The 27,744-nt window shown below is 28.7% G+C and overlaps 1 protein-coding gene across 3 annotated transcripts in view; it reads right to left on the bottom strand.

Annotated features, from left to right (window-relative positions):
- LOC142328980 (uncharacterized) overlaps window positions 1-27,744 on the bottom strand; it is a 177,159-nt gene that overhangs the window by 101,347 nt on the left and 48,068 nt on the right. Inside the window, exon 1 of one of the 3 annotated variants that reach the window (XM_075373204.1) lies at window positions 19,666-19,843. The exons of 1 other annotated variant lie outside the window; for it this stretch is intronic. In XM_075373204.1, coding sequence (XP_075229319.1) covers window positions 19,666-19,681 — 16 coding nt within the window. In that variant the 5' untranslated portion in view covers window positions 19,682-19,843. Of the gene's footprint in view, window positions 1-4,670; window positions 4,814-19,665; window positions 19,844-27,744 lie in introns of those variants that run through there. One more of the 3 variants, XM_075373205.1, reaches the window with a different exon arrangement.

The raw sequence follows: 27,744 nt of genomic DNA, 5'->3' as shown, positions 1-27,744 counted from the left end.
TGAGATATCGACAAGTTCTCTTATTTGTATACGTAATAGACAAGTATGAGAGTAACTCACAACTGTAATTTATATATTTACGTAAAGATTATTTCAGATTGTTATTAATGATAGCATTGACATTATTTAACATATAATTACATTCGACATTGAACTTAGTAAGTGTTTCAGTTTTATAAAAAAAGAGAAGAAAAAGGATTGTAATTGCGTAATTGTAAGAAGATTGATTTTTTTATGAACAGTAACTATGATTTTTTTATTTTATTAAAGATTTAATTTCAGTTCAGAAAGGCTGAAGACTTGAGCGTGGAAATTTTGTAAATGCAATTGTAAATTACAAGCCTTATCAGGATTCTAAAATAATATCGAAAAAAATTAGATACTTTTTAAGGAAGAAATGAACCTCTATATAATTTTTCATTATTTACACTGACAGTTAAATTGATTAATTTATTTATTCCTAATAATTACATATTATAAAAAGTATTTAGTTCTGTATTTTTGACGTAGTTTATTTCATAACGTGGACAATTTTTTAATGACCTAAAAAACTGGAATATTGTCGTAGTGTTAATCAATTATTAAAAAGGTTTAATAATTAATTTATATTTTTTCTTATACAGTACTTGCTTTTTTTATTATATAATCGATTTATTTCTCTGCCCTACTAAACTTAACATTATATTTATGAATACACGTGTGAGTTTTTGACCTGAATGTAAGCCTAAATTTTATCTTTGACTGTTTTTTTTACAATTCCTAATTTTTTATTTTATTTTATCCGAAATTTTGTGCTGTTAAATACATTTTTTAATTTTGTTACTTATTTGTATTCACTTAAATAAGGTTTCTACATTGTATATATATATGTATGTACGAGTATGTCTTTATATCTTGAATGCTATGGTGTATTGCCGTTCGAAATGCAATTTAGTGCTGAAAGGAGATGTACATCTTTACGATACCAGAGGAAGGGACAACTTGCGTGCCCAACAGCATAGAACAATGGCTTTCGAACGTTTGCCGTCGCAGGTTGGTGTCAGATTAATTAATAAGTTCCCAGAGGATTTCTAACAAATTCCCATACTGAGTCGGTTTAAATCTCGATTAAGAAGCCTTTTGGTGTCTAAGGCGTTCTACTCTGTTGACAAGTCTTTGGATTGCCGCTGGGATAATTAATCAAAATTTTATAAGGACATAGCCTGATGTCAAAAGATGAAAATTTTCATGAATGATACGTTTTGTGTTTGAATGGGGCGACTGAATTGACAGAAAGGACTTTAAAATTTTAATCATTTCTGTAGACTTTTAACCACATTTTCTAGTTATTGATTGTTGACGATTGTGATGCAATATTGTATTATTTTTTATGCAGTAAAAAGATTATTCTTATGTGTGTGTGTGTGTGTGTGTGTGTGTGTGTGTGTGTGTGTGTGTGTATGCACACGCGCGCGCTAACACCAACACCCATAATTTTGTTTATATTAAGTTATTTTCAAAAGATAAAAAGTGCAATTTGATGAGAAATTGTTTGCGAAATTTTCAGTTCACTTAATATTACTTTTTTGTTTTTTTCTTGTGTGTTGTTGTTGGTATTTTCCGTTAACCATTGGCCAGCATAATTATAAATAAATATAAATATTCACACACACACACACACACACACACACACACACACACACACACACACACACACATATATATATATATATATATATATATATATATATATATATATATAAATAAATAAGGCCACCGGGCTCGTCTAGTGGTTAACTCATCGTCTCGAATCACAATTATTTAACAACTGATTTTTGAAGCCGAAGGTCTTGAGGTTTAAATCCTAGTAAACATTAGTTGATTTTATATGGATTTGAATGCTAGACAGTGAAGACCGGTGTAATTTAGTGGTTGGGGTTCAATTAACCACACATCTCAGGAATGGTCGGCCTGAGTCTGTACAAAACTCAGTACATGTAAATGAAGTTTACTTCATTTACATGTCATACAAATCATCCTCATCTCATTAGGCTGTGGGGCGGTTGCTTATTGTTCACTAGTGAACAGATTGTAACATCGTATACATTAGGATATATATATATATATATAATAGCAGAATTATTTTTAATTCAGTTAGTAAAGGAAGTGAAAACAGGCAGAAAAATGTCATAATGTATAATTTTTGCAAGCAACTTTAATCATTTCAGCTATTTTTACAGTGTTTATTTATCGATTTAAATAGATTAGTTGTAATTTTGTTTGCAATAAAAACTAACATTTTATCTACTATAACGTAATTTGATAAACTAATATTTATGGAGTTATTAATGATTAAAAAATTTATGTGGCCGCAATTTTGGTATTATTTTCGAAGGTACAATTTTTAAACTTATTTATTTTCTAGAAGATTACCTTATACGAGAAGATTTACCTTTTCTTTGGTATATGTACACCAAATTACACAGAAATATCTCAGTTGTTTCCTAAATATAAATTTTAATTGAAAAAACAGAACAATATACTAGTACATATAAATCGAATCATTGAATAATTAAATAACATCACGTATTACATTTATCAGTTCTAAACCTGGTGGTTCTAGTTTCAAATATTAGAATATAATTAGTAATAAAATTAGAATTAAAAAGCCTGTCCAGCACTTAAAAGATATATCAATGTAGAGCAATGGGTCAGATTATTAACTCATTTTTCTTTTAAAACATCCGTATTCATTACTAAAAAATTTTAATTAAAAGTAAATTCCAATAATTTAAATACACAATACGACAGATGTGGAGTACAAAGAAATAATATTAATTAATTTAGCTATCTTGTATTGAAATGTGTAATGGCTATAAAGAGTAAAACAATTCAATTAAATAAAATCGAAATTTTTAAGATGTAAGACAACGAGTTGGTTTTATTTAGCAACACAATTTTAATGAAAACTCAACAAAAAAATAAAAAATAAAAAATAAGCTACTGGTCATTAATCTAACAAAAGTTTAAGATAGTTTTTTTTACAAGTCATCCATCCAAGATAATAAAAATGTAAAACTTTGAAACGGCCAATTTGTAAATCAACCCTAATTTTTACCCTTTGTAGAATGTATGCTTTAATTAGTACCTCTAAGTTTTCTCACCTTTCTTTGTTACAAAACATTACATCGGTATTTTTAAGAAATTTATGAGATATACTGTCGTAAAATTTATTCATTGGCCATTTTTTATGTAATCAAAAAATCTGATAGAATTCAAAAATTCAATCAAATAGAAAACAAATTTGTCGTAATTCAGGTTTAACTCACGTGAAATCCCATTGAAATCTATTAATTAAAATAATCCAATTAATAAATACTAATACATACCCTCAGGGAATACAGTAGTACATTACGCAACGAGCCTATAATGATACCCATTAATCAACTAGTGCGACGTAAGTTACGATACCAGCATTAGCGAGTGTCGTAAACTTCACAAGAGTACATTAAAGACCATTATAGAAAGTTGCATACCATGTATTTTCTATGGCTGAAAAAATCTTGCTTTATCTTTTCTTTAATATCGATCGGAGAAAGACATTTCTTCCTCAGAATGCGATATAATTAACAAAAGGATAAATAATGTAATACAGAAACTTAGTTTCTATTGGTGTACTATTGGTGTACCTATTGGTGTACTTTCAAATTAACTTCTGCTTGCTAACAACTAAATCGGATTAAAATCAAAGTACAAGAACAGCCTATACATTAAACAATACCCGCTTTTGATCGGTCACTGATTGAAAAGAATAGGCTTTTGATCGGTTGAACACCTGTATCATAATGAAAATCTGTTTCATAATGATCCTCATTAAGATACATGTTCCAGTCGCGTAATTCAAACGTTATAATTTTACAGCCGTAGAAAAAGAAATTTAAAATGCCGAAGTATTAAAAAACGGAAATAAAAAAACCAATTCAACTTCTTTTAACTTCTTAAAGGATAATAATTAAAATAATTTAGCTTACTTTTCATGTAAAGATTGTCATAAATAACTACGCCAAATTCCAGCTATCTAGGCATTCTGAAGTCGGAGAATCAGTGATTCTCTTTTGGGATGCATATAGGGATAACAGTCGTAATACAGGGTAAACGTCACGTCTGTACAACAAAGTTAACAATACGAGCGATCAGTGATAAAAAATTACTGATTAAGAAATTAACAGTTAATGTAATCCAACTTACCAGCACGTTGATATGTACTCTAGATATTTCAGCTTACTTGGAAGCCATCATCAGGAGTTAAAATTAATACATTTAAAATCAAAAGTTTAAAAAATCTTAGTTAAAATTAAAAAAAAGTCATGACTGTCCCGGGCTTACTAGTACACTCCTGTTTACTGATGATGGCTTCTAAGTAACCTGAAAGATCTGAGTACACATCAACGTGCTGGTAAGGTGCATTACATAATACAATAAATTGTTAATTTATTCATTTAATATATCAGCGGTACCATGTTTGAGAAATTAATTATATAAATGTTACCTTATAAAAAGTCAGTTATAAATCATAAAGGTTTATCCTGTGATATATTTTAACAAATGTAGAGAAAATACTTTTATCTGTAGTAAATGCTTTCACATTAAATAAAAAAGAAGAAACTTAATGTTTCACCTATTGTACTTACTTGAAAGTGTAAAAGTTAACTTGTATTCCTTTTTTCTACTCGTCCTTTCTTTCTACGCCTAATAATTTTTCTGTTTCTATCACAAACGACACTAAAAGTTAACTGAAAAAATCTATTAGTTTATGAACAAGAAATTGCTCTAAATAAACTATAAACATCCCAAATAATTAAAATAAAATAAAGATAACGCAGATCGACCTTTTTATCAATGCATATCAGGTCAAAAGATTTTGCATAATTAAAAAATAATATTTATATTTCTGGATAAATAATTTATTATTGCATTATATTAAAAATAATACAATAGTAAATATGTAAACGTGTTGTTTTTTTTCAGTTTTGGATGGATGAAGATTTGAACTTTATGCTACTTGTACTAGTGCGTACAATCATTTTAAATGTCAAATAATGAAACAGTTACCTAATTTCGTTTATTTTTAATTTGCCTACGTGTAACGCACAAGACGTAAGTGGTGTTAAATAGAGCATAATTTTATATAAACAAAAATATATTATATGACTCATCGTGCCTATCTTCTTGTGCTTATTTATTTATTTTTTTCATGAAAAGAATTCGTAGTTAGCTAATAGATATCTCATAATTTTTTTTTTTAATTTTAAAGTTTTTAGTTCAGCGGAGATTTGTTGTTAAACCTGTGTAAAAATTTTTAATTTATATTAAAATATATATTTTGTAGATTTTTATATTTAACCATCATAAGAAGGAAAAAGATTTTGATTTTTCAACCAGTGTTTTTTTTTTTAAAAAGGTTGTTTAAGTATTATTTACGATAAAAAGGACCGATTTTTTTTATCTTATATTATTTTTGTAGTGGAAGTTTATCTGGTGGTTCTGTAGTATGTTCTTCCTGATTAAATTAGTTGAACATTTTTTCAACGAAAAGTTTGATGATCACATCAGTGAATGTAAGAGTTTTTTTCTTATTATTAATTTTTATAGCATGTTAATACGTAGTCTAAATATATTGTCATATTTCAGGAACGAATCTTCGAGAAATTAAGTAAAATGAATTAAATTAAATAATACATTTCCATATTCCTGACAGCCCGACCTCATGCTCGGTAGTAATCAATAAATGTTGTCTATATTCCTGTTCTTATTTTTACCAAGACTTTAGTCTCTCGTCAAGAAAAAAAAAGAATTAAACGCGTTCATCTGTAGAAGAAATCCTTTCTTCTCCAGTCATCGGTTTGGAAATTACATTTAAGATTTCACTCTTGACTCTTCCTATACTACTGTATTTTGTCAACAGACTATGATATTTTATTTTCTTCTTTAAAAAAATATATATAATCAGAAATCGTGAAGAAACAATAATTTGCTAGTTTGTGCAGGAAACTTACGATCCTATTTCATGGAATAACATGAATTTTTGAAAAAAATGATTTCCCTGATGAGATCTGAATTTATAATTATAAACTGGAATACAAGAATCAAGTCAAAGAATGAAATCACTTACTTTTCCAGGCAAGAAAATAAGATTCTAGCATCAGCCAAGAAAGTTTGACTAACGATTTTTTATTGGTTGAATGTCCGATTTCCTATGAATTTCTTATGAAAGATGTCTTTTAAATTAATTTTTATAATTTTTAGCATTTATTTATAAATTGTTCTGTTTAAAATCGTATCACTTTTCCGATCCAGTTCGTGTGTTTTGTTTTTAATTGAAGTTGAACCTCTCAAATCTGTGTTTAATTTTAATAGACGTTGTTTACATCAATTTTCTCAGAATTAAATTCTCTACAAAGTTAAATAGAAATTTTTATTTGTGTATTGGTAAATTAACAAAGTTATTTTATTCCATACCTAAAAAATGTATTTTCCGACTAAAAGTTTTCGTGTTTAACACGTTTTTTCTTAAAACCTAAGTGAGATAGAGGTCTGGAACCACTTTTATTTAATTCCTTAGTCAAAAATCATAAGGAAGCACCAAATTTAATCCTCAACTTGTACCCTAAGAATTATAGTAAGGTTTAATTTCACGGAGGAAACAGAAAGCAAGGATAATTGATTCGCGAGCCGAAACTCGCTAACGAATCGTTTTCTGACCTATGTTTATAGTCTTTCTTATTTTTAGCTATAGAATCATCTCCCGAGAGATTACCGTGTAATTTGGACTCTGTATATTGTCCGTCTGCATGTTCTCGCACAAGAATATATGCATGTTCACGGAAAACCAACCGACCGATTGCTTTCAAATCTGTAGGGTAAATTCGTTATTCCAGAGAAGATTTGAAGCCATATACCGAGGCCCTAATTTCCTAGGTGAAGTTGTGGAAATAAAGTTGTGGTGGTGAAGTTGTGAATTAAAGATATTCATTAAAGAAGAGGAGATTAATCATTAATTAAAAATTAAATTAATCTCTGTCACCATGGTAACAGAAATAATTTCGTGCAGTTTTTCTTATCAATGTTCTGGGTTCGCATAATTACTACTGTTCTGTCTTTTGTAACTTATTTTTTGTTTTTCAGTTTTTATAAAGCCTGAATACTTTAACTGTTATTTATTCTCATAACTATGAAGGTAACGTATACTACGGGAATCCTGTTTATACGGGAATTGTGAGTGAAGAGAGCTCTGCGGTCCAAAGGGCAGGCTCTGAGGACCTCGGGACCACCAGTACCCATATTCCGCAAGGGGAACTCTTGAGCATTTCTCCGTCGGCCGATATAAGTAAAGGTGCGAAATAGCACGTCGTTGCCCCCCCCCCCTCAAGTGCGTAGATGTAACTGCATGGACATGGGGTAACCAATATTATATAACGTTATATATTATTCAATTAACTATATTTTTTATTTGTTAACTTCTATGATTTCAAAAATTATAATTTGCCAGCTTGAACTAAAATAAATTTTGTCCCCAGTTTTCTTATTTTTAAAAATTATTATTTACCATTTTTAATTTTCATTATTGAAATAAACTGTTTAATACCTAATTCGGATCAGAATTTCTGACGTTAAAGGGCTACAAAAAACATAGACATATAAATCGACTTCAGTGATCGAGAAGTATTGTCTAGGCTTTTTGTTCTGGATTTCAGGAATTCCGATCCCTCTCAAGCTTTGATATTTTTCATATGTTAGTAAATTCCTACATTTTATTCCAATGGGATAATCTTAAATGGTGAATTTATCATTAACAAAAGAAAAAAAAACGTATATAAAAGAGACAATCTTATATGTACCTCTATATATATATATATAAATTTAAATTCTTCAGATAATTCGTCATAAATCGTAAACTTTATTGTTTGTCTAGGTTTGTTTTTTTAAGAGCGACAATACACGATATAAAAGCAAATTTTAATATAAAGGATTATTTTCCAAAATGATAATAGTTTAAGGTTATTGTACTTGACTATAACAGAATATATAATACAGGTGATTCATCTTGTTTAAAAGGCCAATAACCGTTTCAGCTAAAATGTGTATCGCACGTATACGTATTTGAAACCCTTTGTATATATACTGTGCATCGTTATTATATAATAATCTATATAAGATGTTTTAGATAGCGAAATATAAAATTTCAATAAATATAATGGCATTTTAAAATAGAATAACTCTGGTATGCTTATAAGTAAAAATAAAGATTATAAAATCGAGAGACTAAGTAAAGAGAATCAATGCAATATATTTGCGTGTTCAAGAATTGCTGCCCTCGATTATACACATCTCAATTCGTTAAGAGTACATAAAACACTTATTTACATTTCGTTCCTCCATGTAATGCTTAGTTAATGATATAACTTGTAAGTAAATCAACATTTATTCATACTTTTACACAGGTCATTCGATTGTATATTGTGAAATGCATCGAAATAATATAGAGGAATTTTGGTTTGACATTGTAATTTCGTTACCTTCGAATCAGCAGAAGTAATAATTTTGCTCATAAATTGGTTTAACAATTTTACTATAATCCAGAGGTATTTCCCTTTAACAGTTCTCTTTTTTTTTAATTTTTTTAATATAACTTCAAAAATATTTTTATGTAAAAAAATATAATTTTGCTAATAATAATAATGTATAATTTTCTTCATTTTATGTGATTTTTTTTTTTTTTTAATCCAGTAAATAAAATAAAAAATCTGAAACATTGTTGTTAATCGAATCCTCAGTGAATAAAGAACATCTACTTTGTAGATATAGAAATTAAATTTCAAGAAATTATACGTTCATTTGAATTTACATCTGGGTCTTGCAGTAACGTAAAATAACTAAAATAAAAGCTGGTTGATGATGATAACTGAAATCTGCTAAATATTATACTTATCAAAATTTTATGACATCAACCGTTCTCAAAATTATAAAATTCGAAAATATTAGTCTCATGCCGAATAAAAAATTTTCCCTCGTTATATTTCCTCAGTCATTTTTTATCCAACCACTCACAATTATACATTTTATTGAGAATTAAACTTTTTTTAAATATATGTTCTATTAGTAGTTTATATAAGAAAAACGTAGAGTTTAATTTAAATAAACTATTCGCAGAATTTAGAATAAGATAGCTGTTTGTGTATACATATAGGTATTGACATTTATATTGTTGAAGATGTACATTTAAATTTTTGATTTTTTTCTATATTCCATCTTTGTTATGGCTGCGCTCACTTAAAGTAAATCAAATATAAGAAACAATTAATAGTTGCTTTCTTTGAGACTGATGATTTTTAGTATCTCTTCAACTCCCTGTGTTGAAGATGTCACTTGTAGGATTGATTAATCTGGATTTCAGTCCTTCTGATATGCTAACGTGCATACTTGTATCTGGTTTAGTAAAGAAGAAATCAGGAAGCTGTTTCTTTCCATAACTTCTCTATTGTTAACGGCATAAAAATTTTTGTTATTAATGTTTTTAAGAATTTCTATGCCGTATTAGGGAGTATTTTGTAGTTAAAAGAAAAAAATTATATTATGTTATCTTATCGTTATCTCGGTTTGATCTAAACTAATGGAATTTGGATCTGTTACTGTGGGTTGGTTCTCTAAAGTTTATAAAAAAAATAATAATCAAGCGGTATGTGTATCTCGATTAGAAATTCATTGAAATCATTCCTGAAATTTTTTGCTATTTTTATTTTCTTACGACAGTTAATTTCAGTTGTGTATTTATAACCGGGATAAGTGGTTTGAAATTACTGCTGGAAGAATGGAAGGCGTCTGGGAAGCCTCAATTACAGGAGCGTGGACCAGGCGTCTGATTTCCAGACCTGAATCCTGGGTCCGGAGGAGGTGTGGGAAGTGTGGTACTTCCTCACGCAGTTCCTTATGGGCCACGGGGGATTCGAGGCGTACCTAAACAGGTTCAAAAGAAGATTCTCACCTGATTATATATAGTGGAGCGGAAGATACTCCGGAACATGTGTTCTTTGTTTGTGAAAGATGGAATTCTTTTAGGGTTTCGCCTGAACTAGCCAGCTTGACACAGGAAAATGTGATAGAATTTATGTCGAAAGAAACTAGACAATAGGAACTGGTACCAAGTATGGTAGTAAATATTCTCAGTACGAAGGAAATTAAAGAGAGAACTGGAATCCTGACTGGCACAGCTGGGTACTCGGTAGGATTTCTACAGTGCCGCCAGCGGAATGAGTTTCTGAGAAAAGTCCTCTGAGAGAGGCAGAAGAGCAAGACCGGTGGACGAAGGGGTGAAGGACAGCTCCCTGCTGAGCCGTCGCTGATCCACGCTTGCATGGATCGGCGACGGTAATAACGCACGGACACTCTGAATTCCCTGTGTCTGAGGGAGCATCCACCGGGGCCATGGTAATGCTTCAATGCCGGACGGGGGGAGTTTAGGTTTAGTCGGTACGGTGGAGGAACACATAAGCACTTTAATTTATACCTTGCGAAAACTCTGGCGAGTCCGACACTACCCCTTATTGAGCGTACGTAACTGGTATTCCCCTCGCCAAAAAAAAAAAAAAATGGCTTAAAATTGGAAAGAAGTATGTTTTCTGGAAGAATGACCATTATGATCCAGGTCAATTGTTATTACTAGTACTAACGACGTAGTAGATGTACCTTCTAGTAGATGTAGCTTCTACAGTAATAGTCCCGTATGGGTTATAGATAGATAAATCTCATGAAATTATAAGGATTTATAGGGTTTTATTACATTAAAAAAACCTTTTGAAAACTCCTCTCTTATCAATTTATCTTATTTAAACTTACTAATATTTCGTCCAATCAATTCGACCTGTTTTTCTCTCTATATGAGATATTGTTTTTTAATTGTAACAATGATTATACATAGATCAATATTAATAAAAGTCGGAATGGTATATATTTATCGGTAATCTAGAAATTCAGTTTAAAAATAAGTAATAATAAAAAAATGATAACGAAATTTGATAGATGAGGAATTAATTATTAAGATAAGTGAACATAATATTCCAGAAGTTACATAATTCTACTGTTTAAGGTAAAAAATCTGATGTGAACTTCCTTGTACGCCTATTAAATTACATATACACATTTTTTGCAGCATTTCTATAAACTTATTTCATTTGAATGCGAGAAACGATCCTCCAGTTACACAATTCCTAAAATATTAGTGTTTATTAATATTAAATATTTATACAATTATTCATTCAATAATCTACCTGAAATATTAGGATAGAATAAATGTTCCTTTATTACTCTTTAAATAAATGTAAGTCTAACATACTAAGATTACAATTAAAGTTTAAAAAAAATTGTTTTTCGTAATCAAATTATTTCTAATTCTGTAAGAAATAATTATAGTGACCCTTTTTCTATTAAAAGTTAAATCGTTATAAGATACCTAAGATCCATATTGCTGTAGCTAACAAGGGGAAGGTACGGGCTTCAGGACACCGATTGAACCATATTGTGTGTGTGAATATTACACCATTTACGTGTCTTCCATCACAAAATACTAACACGCAATATTCAATCATACTCAAGAAAAATGGCCCTAAAAATTTCCTTAGAATTTTATATTAGTTTATTTATTAATTTTGTTTCACTTCACCCAAGTAGATATGTAGTGTAAGTAAGAACGTATCGAATCCGACTTCATATAAATAATTTTTTTAACTTTTTTTAAAAATTTAAATGTATTGATTTATTAATAATTATTAATCTGTGATTGTAAAAATTTTTGAATTAAAATGAAAAGTATATAAAATCTTATTTCGCTAATAACTTCTGATTTAAAAATTTTTTTTTTTGCATTATTATTTATTATTAAATTTTTTTTACAATCGGAAGTTAATAATTATTAATAAATCAGTATATTTAAATTATAAAAAAAAGTTAAAAAAAAGAATATGTGTATGAAGTCGGAACCGATGTGCCTTCCCCTTGTAAGATCCAAATATTTCACTAATTAAAATTATATTTGGTGACCTTTTTCTATTAAAAGTTAAATCGCTATAAGGTACCTAAGATCCATATTCCTGTAGCTAACAAGGGATATGTATATATATATATATATATATATCGTTGAAAAGCTCTCAACGAGAGCTTATTACTGCAGTTAAGAAATAGTCCAAAATCCAAATGTTTCAAAATTGAAACCCCGCTTTATTTAGAAGTCTGACTGTATCACATTTTTGGCCCAGTCGATTGTAATCAAAAGGGGAGGTGTACAACTAGATGTTACAACTGTACTAAATACAAAATTTCAACATTTTACGGCTAATCGTTTTTGAGTTATGCGAGATACATACGTACGTACAGACGTCATGCCGAAACTAGTCAAAATGGATTCAGAAATGATCAAAATGGATATTTCCGTTGAAATCTGAAAACTGAAATTTTTCGCGATTACAATAGTTTTTTTACTTCGTACAAGGAAGTATAAATGACAAATGATGGTCAGTGTAAGGTAGATACTAAAAGCAGTTTTACCAGTATCTAATATAAATATTAGAATTAGAAAGATTTTCTTAAAGAATTTCTTTGTAACGTGTAGAGCTTTATATTTGTGAAACATGAATAATGGGAAAAACAGAAAAAAAGAACAGAGCCCTTTGAAATGTCGCGTTACTAAAGAATGTTAAAAAATATTGATTATTTACTAAATTAAGAGATGTTAAAAAGAGTAGAAAATAAAGAAATATGTGGTGGAATACATAAAGAGATTAATTAGGTTGGTGGGTCTATAAATTAAGAAATACAAGTTCAGTTAATTTTCTATTAAAGCAATGTGTAGAGCGTAAAAACTGTTGATAAAGAGTAAGATTTGAATTTATAAAACAGATAACTAAGAATGTAAGATGTAGCAATAATATTGAGGTTAATAGATTATTACCAAAGGCAGAAATAAAAAATAGCCTCAAATCAGTTAAATTACTGATATATTATAAATAAAGTACTTGGATGACTATCGCGCGCGTTTATCTAAATAAGGTAATTATTTTTTTTGAGAGAAATAAGTTTTCTGAATAATGAATGACTCCTTCAAAGATTATCATTTATTTAATGTATAATAATTTTTAATTTAGCACAATACTTTTTATAATAAAATCATTTTTTTATTAATTTTCTCAAAGAATGTTTAAATATGATTTTCATTTAATATAACTTTTATTTTCTTTATCTCTGTTTTCTTGTTATATTTTTAAACATCCTCTTCATAACGAGTATTGTTAAGTGAGTTAAAAAGAAAAAATAATTCAGCACGGAGGATTAATACACCGATGAAAAGTAAGCGATGAATATGTTAACGCTGACATCTCCTCAATATTGTCCCCAACCATGTTACTCTTGTTGGGTTCTAACAATACATTCTGACCCAGCAGTTATTGATGTAACTGCGTAAACACGGAATGAGGTTGCCTTCTGGCCCTGAATCAAGAAAGTAAACTAGATATCTGAAGACCTATAGAATTTCATTCGAATTAATCATCAATTAATTTCTACCGAGTGTGAGATACGCCTCTCTGAAAAGCGGGAATATGTGTCACTTTTAATTTAAGCTTATCTAATTTAATTTTTTTAAGATTAAGTGAAAGTACTGTAAATATCAGAATTCCTTCAGGTTGTATACAATTACACTATAACATTAAAGTATTCAAAAATGCTAATAAAAAGGAGATATACTAATATCATCAAATCAACTATGTAGATCATGCAAATTTCCGTTTAAAAAGAATTTGCAATTTAATTTACAAACGGAAAGATTTTCTAGTGATGGCTATAAGAACAAAATCTGATGTGGACCCCACATGACTTCCTTGTACGCCTATTAAATAATATATACAATTTTTTTTAAAATCAAAGATACATCAAGTTTTATTTCATTAATAACTTCTGATATTTTTTCATATTTTTTTTTTTTTATTGTTATTATTGAATTATTATTTATTGTAAAATGTTTTATTACAATCAAAGGTTAATAATTATGAATAAATAAATATATTTAAATTAAAAAAAAAAAGTTAAAAAAAAAGTAGATGAAGTAGGATTCGAACCGATGTGTCTTCCCCTTGTAAGATCCAAATAATTCATTAATTAAAATTATATTTGGCTATATAATGGCTATATTTGGTTCCAGAGTTGTAGCCAAATTACTACAACTCTGGAACCAATGAAAATAAGTATCACTTATGATATATCGTTTAAAAGCTATGAATAAGGACTTATTACTGCAATGTTAAGAAATACAAAATCCAGATTTTTTTTGGAAATTGTGCTTTTTTGAACACTTTTGGCCTAGTCGATTGCGATCAAAAGGGAAGGTGCACAAGTAGATGTTACAACAGTCTTAAATTCAAAATTTCAATATTCTACGGCTAATCGTTTTTGAGTTATGCGAGATACATACGTAAAGACGTCACGCCGAAATTCGTTAAAATGGATTCAGGGATGGTCAAAATGGATATTTCCGTTTAAATCTGATTACCGAAATTTTTCGCGATTTCAATACTTCCTTGTACTTCATTCAAGAAAGTAAAAAGAGTAATTGAAACCTGTACATTCATTAAAATGTATATTCTATCATTAATTTTGGAAATATACAGGAAGGGTCGAATTGACACACCACCTTTTTTCAGGTAGCTTGAAAAATTCTTAAATCGTTTTATATTTGAATATAATATTTGTTCTTTAAAATAATTTACATATATTAGTTATTTGACTGAATAGCTATTAATTCTTATTTGGTCAATAAAAAGAATCATTATGCGTAATTTAATTATAGAAAATAAAAGCTTGATTTTTAAAAACTAGTTATAAAATACTAAGTTTTTACAAAGATAAAGTGCAATTTTATTCTACGCAAGCGTGTGTGTTGTGTGAGGCATATCTTATTAATAAATACAGGAAATTTTTTTGAAATATCGTTCGTTAAAATGTATGTATAAGACTGTTTTTAATCGGAATTTGTTGGTCTAAACCATATTAATTTTAATTGCTACTATTTAATTTGTTTGTTTAATTTAATAATTACTATTTTTATTTTTCTTAAAACTTTCCTAAGACGTAATTTAGTATTATCTTCCAGTCTTTGCCTAGACTCACAACTAATTGGTCTGAATAATGATAGTTCAAAACAAAATGTTAATTGTCGTTTTATACACAATCATTTATGCTACTTGATCCGCTAATTTTAATGTTCTACTTTTAATTAATTTAACAGTCTCAGACGACGTGTATAAGTAGTGTAAAAATGTATTAACAGTTGTAAACTTTTACTCGTTTCTTCTAATGTTTTAGATTAATTTTACTTTTCTGGCATCATAGCTCTACATCATGGATTCTCAAACTTTTTCGCTCACTGCCCACATTGAGAATGAAAACCTTTCTAGCGCCCCCAAAATGTTTAAACTTGCCATCTGTTAAAAATAATAATTGAAATTATTGTTTTTAAGATTGCATCTTAAAAACAGCAATTGCAGTTATTGTTTTTAAACGTGGCATATCCTATGTCTGAGTTAAAACTTACATTTTAAATGAGAACAATTAAAACGCATAATTAATCATATTTGGAAGTATTTTTATTAAAATTGCTTTTAAAAAAATTACAATTGTATCTATACAGTTCTATATTATAAATAGTTCTGTATCTATACAGTATTGTATCTATACCGTTATATAACAATAGTGGTAGCACATTCAATATAACAGTACAATAATTAAAATAAAGCTTTCAATTGAAAAATTACACTTACATTAATGTAAGGCTGAATCTGATGTGCTTTAACGAGTTTGTTAATAGCAGGCTCGTATTTACTTAAAAACAGCCGTAAATCGCCGCGTTCGGTAACATGCAGCCGATTTATCTTTTTGGTTAGCAACATTGCTACAGCAGTAAATCCACGTTCAGACAAATACAACGATGGAAATGCTAACAGAAATCGTTGAACAATTGACCATAATCCAGGGTGCAGTTGCGGGATTGACTTTTGCAGCCAAAATTCTCGGTAGCCATACATAATCTTTGCCTTTTTTTTAAGCAGTCATCGCCTTGCTAGACCGCCAGAACGCCCCCAATTTTTTATGGGCCTTCTACTGCCCCCCTGAAGGTATCCAGCGCCCAAAAGCGAGCGTTATTGCCCATTTTGAGAAGGAATTCCTTAGATCTATGCTGCACGATAGTAAATATGGAAATCAGTTAAAATTGGGTTATGTATTTTATTTTGCATTTCTCGACGTTTTATGATTTAGAGACCCCCTCAAAAAAAAAGTGGTGGAAAATTACGTAAATACGTAAGTGAGTTGGCGTGTTTAAAGCTTAATATCTTTTGACTGTATTAAATTTGGTAAGAGACTTGTGTATTTAGGGAAATTTGTTAGTAAAGCTGAGGGGTCAATATCTCAATATCTCCAGAGGATGGAGGGTTTTTGAGGGTCAAGTTTCTCAAAATTTTACAAACATATTACCTTTTTATATTAAACTCGGTACATGCGTGCATGTTTATATTACCATCTTAAAAACAAATCTGTCTGAAAATGCCCTGCCTTTCCCAAAAATCGAAATCTCTGTATTTTTATTTATTGTATATTTTTTAACGGAATTTTTTTAAATGTCTTCCTTGGCAAAATGGTAGTGCAAGCGATAAAAAAAATACTTTGGGACAATATTGGTGGTGAAGAAGCTAATCAAAGTTTAAAAATATAGTTCTTTTTTTAATTTTTCAAAAGTTTTTGGGTTTATTTAAACTTTTAATAATATCAAAAGTTATACTATAGTAACAAAATTATAATATACTTTTAATAATAATATTACAATAGAGTTTCATCATAATTTACCTACCACCCACAAAAAAAAAATCTTAAGTAACATTTTTGGTTGTACATTTTTTAGTAAATTTTTTAAAAATTTCTTCCATTTAATAAAGTAAAACTAGAAAAATCAAAACAGCTTCATGGAAGGTGATTTTGGAGGTGGCGCAGCAGAAAAGATAAAAAAGATACCAATTTTTAAAACTATATTTTTGGTTTATTTGAACATATAATGATAATTTTACAGTTAAACTTCACCATAAATTAGTTTTAACAAATTCAAAAATATTTATATTTTTAAACTTTGATCAGCCTCCACCTCAAATATTACCTCCAAAGTATTTTTTCGGGGGTCACTTGCACTGAAACTATGTCTAGGAGGACATTAAAAAAGATTCGGTTAAAAATATGCAATATCTAAAATGACTGATTTTTTTATTTTTGTAGAAGGGGGAAATTTGTTTAAAAAATGTTAAGATAAGCATCCACTCATGTAATGAGCTTAATATAAAGTGAGGTTATGTTTGAAAAATGTTGAGAAAATTTGGCTCCCAAAAAATCCCCAACCCCTGAAGATATTAACCCCAAAGTTTTACCAACAAATTTCCTCTTACACATGAGTCTCTTTTCCAAATTTTATCAAAATCGGTTAATCCAGTCAAACGTTACTAAGCTTCAAACACGCCAACACATTTACGTATGTATATAATTTACCTTCACTTTTTTTTAGGAGTCTCAGGGTCATAAAATGTCGAGAAATGCAAAAAAAAAACAAACAAATAACCCAGTTTTAACTGATTTCCATACTTTCTTGCAGCATAATTTTACTGTTATTATGCTACGAAAGAAATAAGATTATTTATTTGTTATATTAATAAAATGCGATAATTTAAATCATTGGCGATTCTTCATAGAATCAAGTCGAATTTTGTAAAACAAAATCAAAGAAACACAATATATTTTAAATTTAATAAATACATTTAGATTATTGTTTACAACATTTCTAGAAATTTAGAAATTTATACTTTCATTAATGCCTTTTCTTTGGGTGAACTAAATACATAAAAATGTGAAAAAAAATTGAAAAATATTTGGGTAGTAATCAAATTTGCTTTCGAGTTTAAGCCCTTTTCGTAATTTTTTCTTCACTAGATAAATGTCATAGAAATTAAACTAGCCGATCTTTTCACAAAAAAGCTCATACGGGGAGAGGGGATATTGGAGGGGACATTGATTAATAATGGAATTAATAAATAAATTTAATTAATAATTCCATTAATAATGGAATTATTGCTGTGAGAATCTAATGAGAACTTGCTCGAAGATTCCATTATATCCGCAGTAATCCGGGTGAAGCAAATAAGTAGCACTAATCACCATATATCTAATGGGTAACCTTATACTTCCTACTAAATCTAATTTAAAATAAATTGACTCGTTATTTAGATTTTTGTTTTGTTTTAAAAGAATGATAAGACCGATTTTTATACACGTTCAGATTCATTTAACAGCTTCAAAAAATTCCTTTCGGCACACCGGAAGGCGGAGTTAGATTTCACCGGTGCTAAGTCGGGAATAAAACGATTACCACCTTAAAATTAAGAAAAACTTGAATTTACTTAATACGACAGTGGTGTATGTGAAAAAAGGTTTCACATGCTTAGCATACGACAAGTCCCCATCTTCTTATAATTCCAGCAACATTTTGGTCATCCCTTGCCGTAAAGGTTTGTCATATCAAAACTTTTTGCAGACAAAAGTTTTAGGTAATGTTTAGAGGATTAACGATAACTTAAAACCGATTACATGCTGTGCCTTTTAAGGGAGGTATGATTTTTTTCGTCTTTAAAATCCCATTTTTTCACCCCCCTGCGCCAGTGGTTAGTGATATCAAAAAACTTTACTTAGGTAAGTTTTAGGTCCTCATCTAAAGAATAGTAGGGACTTTAAACGTATTCGATATTTTAATTAATAAGAAATTTATAGCGTTATTTTGTTTTTTCGAAAAAGCCTCCCCCCATTTCCACCCCCATGGTCCGATTTTGCCTATTAACGAACTCGACCGAGATTTTTGGTCGTTATATTTTATGTATCAATTTGAAAGTGATTGGCGCAAAATTACGGTAGTTATCGTGTCTATAAGAAAATGAAATATATATTTATAAATAAATGTATATATAAACTTTTGAGCTGACGGTGATTTTGGGGTCGAGGATGTAAAACGCGGAGATATGACAAAATTTTCCGGAAGTCGAAACATGGTACCCATTACAATTGGTAACTTTCTTATGAAATTTACGTAAAAGGAAAAAATAAATATTGTAAATTTATAAAATATTAATGAAAATGAATATCAGTAGTACGCTTTATTGGAATGTTTTTTTATAAAAAATTATGTGGTGTAATTATCGAGGAGTGTCTTACATAGTAAGTAAGATCCAGTCATGCCTGGTTAGGTATACGTGGTAGTGTTAATATCTGATTGGTCTACTGCTACTAGTAACTAAACATTTCAATTGAAACATTATTATTATTATTACAGGTGTTTTACAGTTAAGTAGTTTTTAAAGTTTGTTTAAGTACTCATAACACGGAAATTAATTTAAAAAATAACTATAGAAGTAGAATAAATAAAATTTCCATATTAAAAAAAACGTAATAATAAATATATTATGATTAATATGAAGATTTGTGAACTTGATCTTTCATTTAATCGCATTCATACACACAGTTTTTAAATATATAAATTATTTATTTTTACTTTTTACATACCTCGATAGATTTGCATTTATTTTTTCAAATCCAATAGTCAAAAGTCTTTTATATATAACAACTTATTTACCAGAAAAGCAGTAAAATAATTATGACACATCACTATTAATAATAATAATAATTGAACAATAAAGTATATATGAAATAGGCTTATTAAAGTGCATCACAGCTTGGTTCCTGAAAGACTGGAAGTACTCTATGGATTGTTTATAGGTTGTGGGGATGGACACGCTGTTGTTAGCGAAGGTTGTTCCGAGTGGATGCAAAAATTATCATCAAGCATCCGGTCACCCAAGGGCAATCTTTTTCATGGAATCATAAATAAAGGGAATAATTAAATTATTATTTTTATTGTATTGTTTGTAACGGTTGAGTCATTTTAGTAGATTAAATAATTAAAAATTTGTCATAATATTTTTTATCCTTAAAATTATAATTTGGATAATGTATTATTAATTTATTTTATATTTACTCTTATAATTTAATTCATACTCTTTATATATTACCAGAAAAAAATATTAATCATGAAATTCGTTAGAACTTCGCCAGTAAGAGTCCGCAGAACATAGAGGACATGGCGAAGTCAACGAACTGTGTTTACAGTTTTGACCTAACCTAAAAGTGAAATGAAAATGGGGGAAAAATTAAAAAATAACCATGAAAACATTATATTTCAGTTCAGTTAAATTTTTAATAATGAACACTTTAAAAAAATACCTGGAATTTTGTTAGACAACTTTTTTTTTCTTCTATTGGATAAACCGCGGGACTCGAATATTTTTCCTCAAAAATGTGGGTTTACGAATCGCGCCACTAGGTAACAGTACTTGATAATACTAGGTAGCGTACAAAAACTTGATAATGTACTTGAAATAATAAAATTTAATAGAAAATATACTACAGCTTGTTTTAATAGTAAATGCTCTTATGTAAATGAAAGTACTGAGGATGATTTTTTTTAAAATTCCCATCATTTAGTTTAAAAAAAAGATAAAAAAAGATAAAAGATAAAAAGTTTACACAAGAGATTATAACTGCTAATAAAACACAAAAAATACGAACAGTAAGAAAGTGTTGCAAATGTGCCAACAAAGATTTGTTACATAAAACAGAAATAAATTTGATTGGTAAAATTTTTATCTATAATTAGAACTACTTGAACTAATTGATGGAGAAATAAAAAAATTCATTTAATAATAATATAAAAAATTTGTCCGCGGAAACGATAAAAATCGAGGTATACACTTACAAGTAACTCTCGATTATAGTTTTATTAAAAAAGGAAAAATATGGTATAAAGTAAATGATATGACTATCAACCAAAAAAAAAAAAAAAAAAAATGACCGAGAAATTAAAAAAAATGTATATTTCTTTGTTCTAGAAAGACAATAAATTTTAATAATAAATCCATAAGATAACAACCAGTAATTCATAAAAAAAATAAAAGAATAACAAAACGCAATGATATCAAAAAAAATTACAATGAAATTGTAAACCGTACGGTAAGAGTCGCAGATATAATTTCTTCAGCTCAAAAAACAAGAATTTCTGTAATATAAATAAAATTGATTTTTAACAAAATGATACTGATATAAAAAAAACGTAAGATACATTGTCTGTAACAAAACTCTTACCGGCCCGATTTCATTTATATTTAATACATATCACATTTACATAAATAATACAATTCTTATGGTTAATCATTGTTTAATAAATGAAATCAGGTCAGTAAGAGTTTTGTAACAAATCTTTCTATTTTTTCTTATTATATGGAACGCTTAAACAGTATCTATTATTGTAATCTATTGTTTGTTACATATATTTAACTTGAATTTTTTTTTTAAACTAAATTCTAAATTAATAACAAATTTTGATAATAGAAATGCAGTGTCTTATTTTTTTTTTGATATCATTATTATTTTGTTAAAACCAGTTTTATTTATATACAGAAATTTTTGTTTTTTGAGAGGAAGAAATGATAACTACGTGATTCTTACTGTACGGTTTACAATCTCATTGTAATTTTTTGGATTCATATTACATGAATTTATAACAGGAAATATATATGTAAAATACATTATTCTTTTTACATATGTATATGTTAAATTAAAATGAAATCTATGTAATTATTCCACATGCATTTACAATTAACAATAACGAAAGATAAAATTTTACCGGCCAGTCGATGACTATATTGAATTTGATAAGACGATGATTTAGTCTTTAATTTGCAAGATTCATTGATAATGCCTACTCGTCACGTAGGATTTCATTTTCAGCGCAAAAAATTAAATTGCCGTAAAACAAAAAGTATGTGTAGTACCAACCAAAATATTATTTTTATTTTGAAGCTTATTACATTACATTATGTTTAAAAAATAATATCATTCATATGGCCTTCATAGCTTTACTTAATTCAAGTATATTAACAAAGTTTTGCGTGTTTCTTTCGCATAAATCAGTTTCAATTCTAACAATAACGCGTCGAATATGTACTTTCAAGTCATCAATGATTAATGGTTTGTTGTTATAGACTTGAGACTTAACATAATCCCAGAGAAAAAGTCTAAGCCTATCAAATTACACGAGTTATGTGGCCAACTGATATTAACATTTCGTGAAATTATCGAATCGCCAAACTTTTAACGCAATAACTGAATTATTTCAACAGCTGAATGGCATGTGGCACTATCCTGTTGAAACCAAATCTTATACAAATCAAAATTTTCCAAATTTGTAAATAAAAAAAATCACGAAATATAGCTCGATAGCGTTCACCATTTACTGTAACAGCATCTTGCTCGTTTTCGAACAAAATAGCCCAATGATACCATTGCCCGTAATCTATACCAAACAGTGATATCTTTTATTTCGTACCAGGTAGTATTGTGATCGCGAAAAATTTCGGTTTTCGAATATTTCAATGGAAATATTCATTGAAATGCGTGACATACGTACGTATGTATCTCGCATAACTAAAAACGATTAGTCTTAGGATATTGAAATTTTGGATTTAACACTTTTGTTACATGTAGTTGTGCACCTCCCCTTTTGATTACAATCGACTGCACCAAAAGTGTCCAAAAAAGTCCAAATCCAAAAGCATTTGAATTTTGGACTTTTTCTTGAATGCATTAAGCCCTCATTGAGAGCTTTTCAACGATATATCATAAGCGGTACTTAGTTTCATTGATTCCAGAGTTGTAGCAAAATAAAATTTTAATTAATGAAATATTTGGATCGTACAAGGGGAAGGCGCATCGGGATTCGAATCCGACTTCATCTCTTTTCTTTTAATTTAAATAAATTGATTTATTAATTATTAACCTCCGATTGTAAAAAAAGTTACAATAAATAATAATTCAATAATAACAATAAAAAATATTTATATATATGTGTATGTATATATATATATATATATATATATATATATATATATATATATATATATATGAAAAAATATCAGAAGTTATTAATGATATAAAATTGTATGTACTTTTCATTTCAAAAAAAAAAATGTGTATGTGTAATTTAATAGGCGTACACGGAAGTCATGTAGTATCCACATCAATTTTTTTTTTATCGGTTTTAATGGTCGCTGTGAAATCATTTATGGGTTGGAATCATCCCAAATACGGCAATTTTGCTTGTTTATAAACTATCAATCAAAAAATGATTCTCATCTGAAAAGATGATTTTTTTTGTTTCAAATTTAGATCCACTTCCAGCCGCTCTAGAATCCAATCAGCAAACCGTCTAAGCAAAAAACGGTCCCGTAGCTTTAATTTTTTAATTAGTTAAATATTGTATTGGTGTAGCTTTATTGACGCAAAATTCGCCATGTTGTTTTTGAATTGAAGAAAGATCCAATTCTTGTGAACGATATGAAACCTATAAATTTAGATTTTCACGAACACTTGTACTTACAACAGCAATATTCTCTTGAATCCTTCCGTGAATTGGTGTTTCATCATCGAGTAGAAAAAATTCTATTCCAGTGTTTTAACCGAACGATAAATTGTGCTTTTGTTTGGTCGATTATGCACACCATAAATATCGCGAAGTGCACGATACGTAGCTATAACCGATTGCATATTTAAATAATAAATTTTTATGATTTGTAAACGTTGTTGAGGCGTGTAGCGTTCCATGATGATTTGTCATAAACCATTGAAAATGAATCTCGCTTGAAAAATTTAAAATAAAAAATCAACGCCGCCACCACAACTGTTAATTTTTTGCGCTCAATTTGAAAGACATCTTATAACTATGTTTTAAAATAGTTAATTATATTTTTTATATTGCTTCATTAAAATAAAAACAAAGTAATGAAAAGGGGCTTAATCTAGAAAATAAGTTCATTTCATCACCAGTAATATCGGTCCTTTATTATTAATCCTGTTAACAATAATCATTGTTTCCTAGGCATAGTAATAAATAAACAAATAAATGTTTTATTTTTATCGATGCATAATAATACATTATATAGATCGCGTTAAAAAATCACTTCACGGTTCTGACTTCACGTTTAAAAATAGAAACTACTCCTCATTTTCTTCTATGGATAAGGGATAAAATCGTCATCAGAGCAGCGTCATAAAATTCATAATTAATTATAAAATTTAAAAAAATCTGATGTGGAGACCACATGACTTCCTTGAACGCCTATTAAATTACACATTTTTAAATAAATACACATTTAAAAAAAAATAAAAAGTACATAAAATTTTATTTCATTATTAATTTCTGATATTTTTTCATATATATATTTTTTTTTATTATTATTACTGAATTATTATTTATCGTAATTTTTTTTACAATCAGAGGTTAATAATTATTAATAAATCAATATATTTAAATTTAAAAAACAGTTAAAAAAAATATATGTTTATGAGGTTGGATTCGAACTGATGTACCTTCCCCTTGTAAGATACAAATATTTCATTACTTAAAATTTTATTTGGCTATAACTCTGGACCAATGAAAGTCAGTTCCACTATATCGTTGAAAAAGCTCTTACTATAAATCATTGAAACTGTATATATGTCGTTAAAACTATACATCGTTGAAAAGCTCTCAATGAGGGCTTATTACTGCAGTTAAGAAAAAGTCAAAAATCCATTTTTTTGGATTTGATGCTTTTTTGGACACTTTTGGTCCAGTGAATTGCAATTAAATGGGGGGGGGGGTTGCATAACTACATGTTACAACAGTCCTAAATCCAAAATTTCAACATCCTATGGCTAATCGTTTTTGAGTTATGCGAGATACATACGTACGTCACGCCGAAACTAGTCAAAATGGATTTAGGGGTGGTCAAAATGGATATTTCCGTTGAAATCTGAAAATCGAAATTTTTCACTATCACAATACTTTACTTCGTTCACGGAAGTAAAAATTTAAGTGGTAAAAGTCCGTATTAATAATTAAAATTCAAACACATGAAATGATAGTAAATGAACGTTACGATTATAAATAAGTAAAATAATTATAAAATAAATAAAAATTCGGAAGGTGCTAATTAAAATTTTATGAACACATTTATGTACATGTTAGACGTTTAAAATTCAGGTTACTTTTTAAAAATGTTTAAAATGAATATTAAAATTCTGATCGACAGAGTAACATTGCTTCTGTAAAAGAAAATCTTTTAATATATATGTATTTTTTAAGTAATTTTTGGAATATTTTTTTTTATATGGGTTTGTCATTTACTAAAAATGGCAACTGAACCATAACAAGACCGTTTTCGTCAGCCAAAGAAGTTACACGAAGTTCTGTTGTCTAGTTTAATAGAGGTGAATGTTTTTACTTTTTAAGAATAAATAAATAATCATTGTTTTTAGAGGATGCACGCTCGTAAATATTAACTTAGATCAATTACTGATTTTATTTGAGCGAGTGTCTGCAGCATATGTTGTTTATAGTTACTTAGTTTCCTTACCGTTTTATCATTCCAATCAACCTCCAACAGATCCAATCTTCCATTCATTCTTTAATATCTCCATGATTCTATCTCATTCGTGGCCTCTCTCTTTTCTTTACGTTTTTTCTGGTAGTAGCCAAATATACAACCTATATGGGAGCCTCGCATCTGATATTGTACACGTATGCCTGTGCCATACCAAGCTGCTCATTAATTATAATGCTTATGATTGAGACATTCATTTCCTTCTTCCTTGTTATTACATCATTTTTAACTCTTTTTACAAGACTTATGCTAAAGGTTTATTCCGAAGTCAACGTTCTTTTACGCATTTCAATATCAACAACTCAGATCCATAAGTCACTATGCTTTCAGTTACTCTCCCAAAAATCCTCTTTATCTCTTGTAGGTTTATTCTGTAATACTGAATTCAACATCTAGATCACCTTTCTTCACTAATTTTTCTTGTTGTTAAACTTCTTATCCACCATTGGTAATTTGACCTTCAAATGCTAACTAAAGACCTTCACAATTTCATTTTCCAGTTTGATTCTCCGACCTTTAAAATTAAAAAGTTAACTTATTAAATATCAGATTGTTGCAATAATTCGTTTTAAATTTAGATCCGATTTTTAAAAGCCAGATTAAACTAGAATTTTAAAAAAAAAACTATTTTTTTAGAGTAGAATTTTTGAAGTTGATTTTTTTATTATTTTATCAATTAATTTTAGTTTCATTAAACTTTCTAAACTTATTTTTTAATCAGTTTACAATGATTTGATCGAAAAGAGAGATTGAGTGTTATTGTGTAACTATATAGGGAGTTACTGTATAAATATATATAGAAAACTTTATTTTTTTAAATAAATAAAAACTTTTTTTTAAATAAAACTTAGCGCTACCATCTTCCGAGGTTGGAACTATTGTTTAGTAAATGGCTTATAAATTTAAATCAGTATTTTTAATTTTATTAAAAATGATATTGAGTACGAAGTTTTGTATTACATCGTCGACTTTTTATTTTTTTTTCTATTGAGAGTTTTGTTTGTTTTCATTATTACTAATTTATCATACACAAATGTTTATCAATATCAAAAGGTTTTATGTTCAAAAAAGAATATAGGCATTTTTATTACTATAATATCTTTTGGAAAAAGCATACATGTTGATTTTAGACTAAAATTGAAGAGCAAAAAAACCTTTTCGGCACGCCGGAAGGCGGAAGTAGATTTTACCGGTGCTAATTCGGGGATAAAAAAGATTTTTACCTTAAAGTTAAGAAAAACTTCAAATATACTCAATATGACAATGGTTGCATGTGAAATAAGTTTCACATGTTTAGCATACGACTCTTTGTACATCTTCGTAGAATTCCAGCAACATTTTTGTCATCTCTTGCCATAAGGGTTGCTCATATCAAAAATTGTTTCAAAAAAAAGTTTTAGGTAATGTTTAGCGAACTAACGACCACTTTAAACCGATTCAATCTTGTGCCTATTAAGGGAGGTATGATTTTTTTTGTCTTCGAAACCTCATTTTTTCCACTCCCTGGGCCAATGGTTGGTGATAAAAAAAAAAAATTTACTGAAATAAGTTTTAGGCCCCATCCAAATAATAGTAGGAACTTTAAACGAATTCAATATTTTATGTAATAAGAAAGTTATAGCAATATTTTGTTTTTTTTAAAGCCTCCCCCCATGATCTGAATTTTCCCATTAACAAACTCGATCGAGATTTTGGGACGAGTTATTTTTAAGAAACAATTTGAAAGTGACAGGCACAAAATTACGGCAATTATCGTGTCCACAAGAAAGTGAAATATATATATAAACTTTCGAGCTGTTGGTGGTTTTGGGGGTTAGAGGATGTCAAACGCGAAGAAGATATGTCGAAATTTTTCGAAAGTCGAATCATAGTACCCATTACAATAGGTAGCTTTCTTATGAAATCTACCTAAAAAGAACAGTTTTAGTTGCGCGCATGGTCGTAGATTAATTCACAATTTTTCCGTTTGATAACTCTACTACCAAATATGGCGACTCCTTAACAAAATATTTTCGGTGTTTTACAGTTTGCTAAAGTGTGGATTTTTAGTTACAGTTCACGTACGTCCGTAAACAGTTTAATTATGATCCTTTGAATGACAATAAAA

Source organism: Lycorma delicatula, chromosome 8 (genome assembly GCF_047948215.1).
Source record: "Lycorma delicatula isolate Av1 chromosome 8, ASM4794821v1, whole genome shotgun sequence".
In the NCBI taxonomy this organism is placed as follows: domain Eukaryota; kingdom Metazoa; phylum Arthropoda; class Insecta; order Hemiptera; family Fulgoridae; genus Lycorma; species Lycorma delicatula.
Note: the sequence above shows the minus strand (reverse complement) of the source record. Positions and strands in the feature narration are given on the sequence as shown.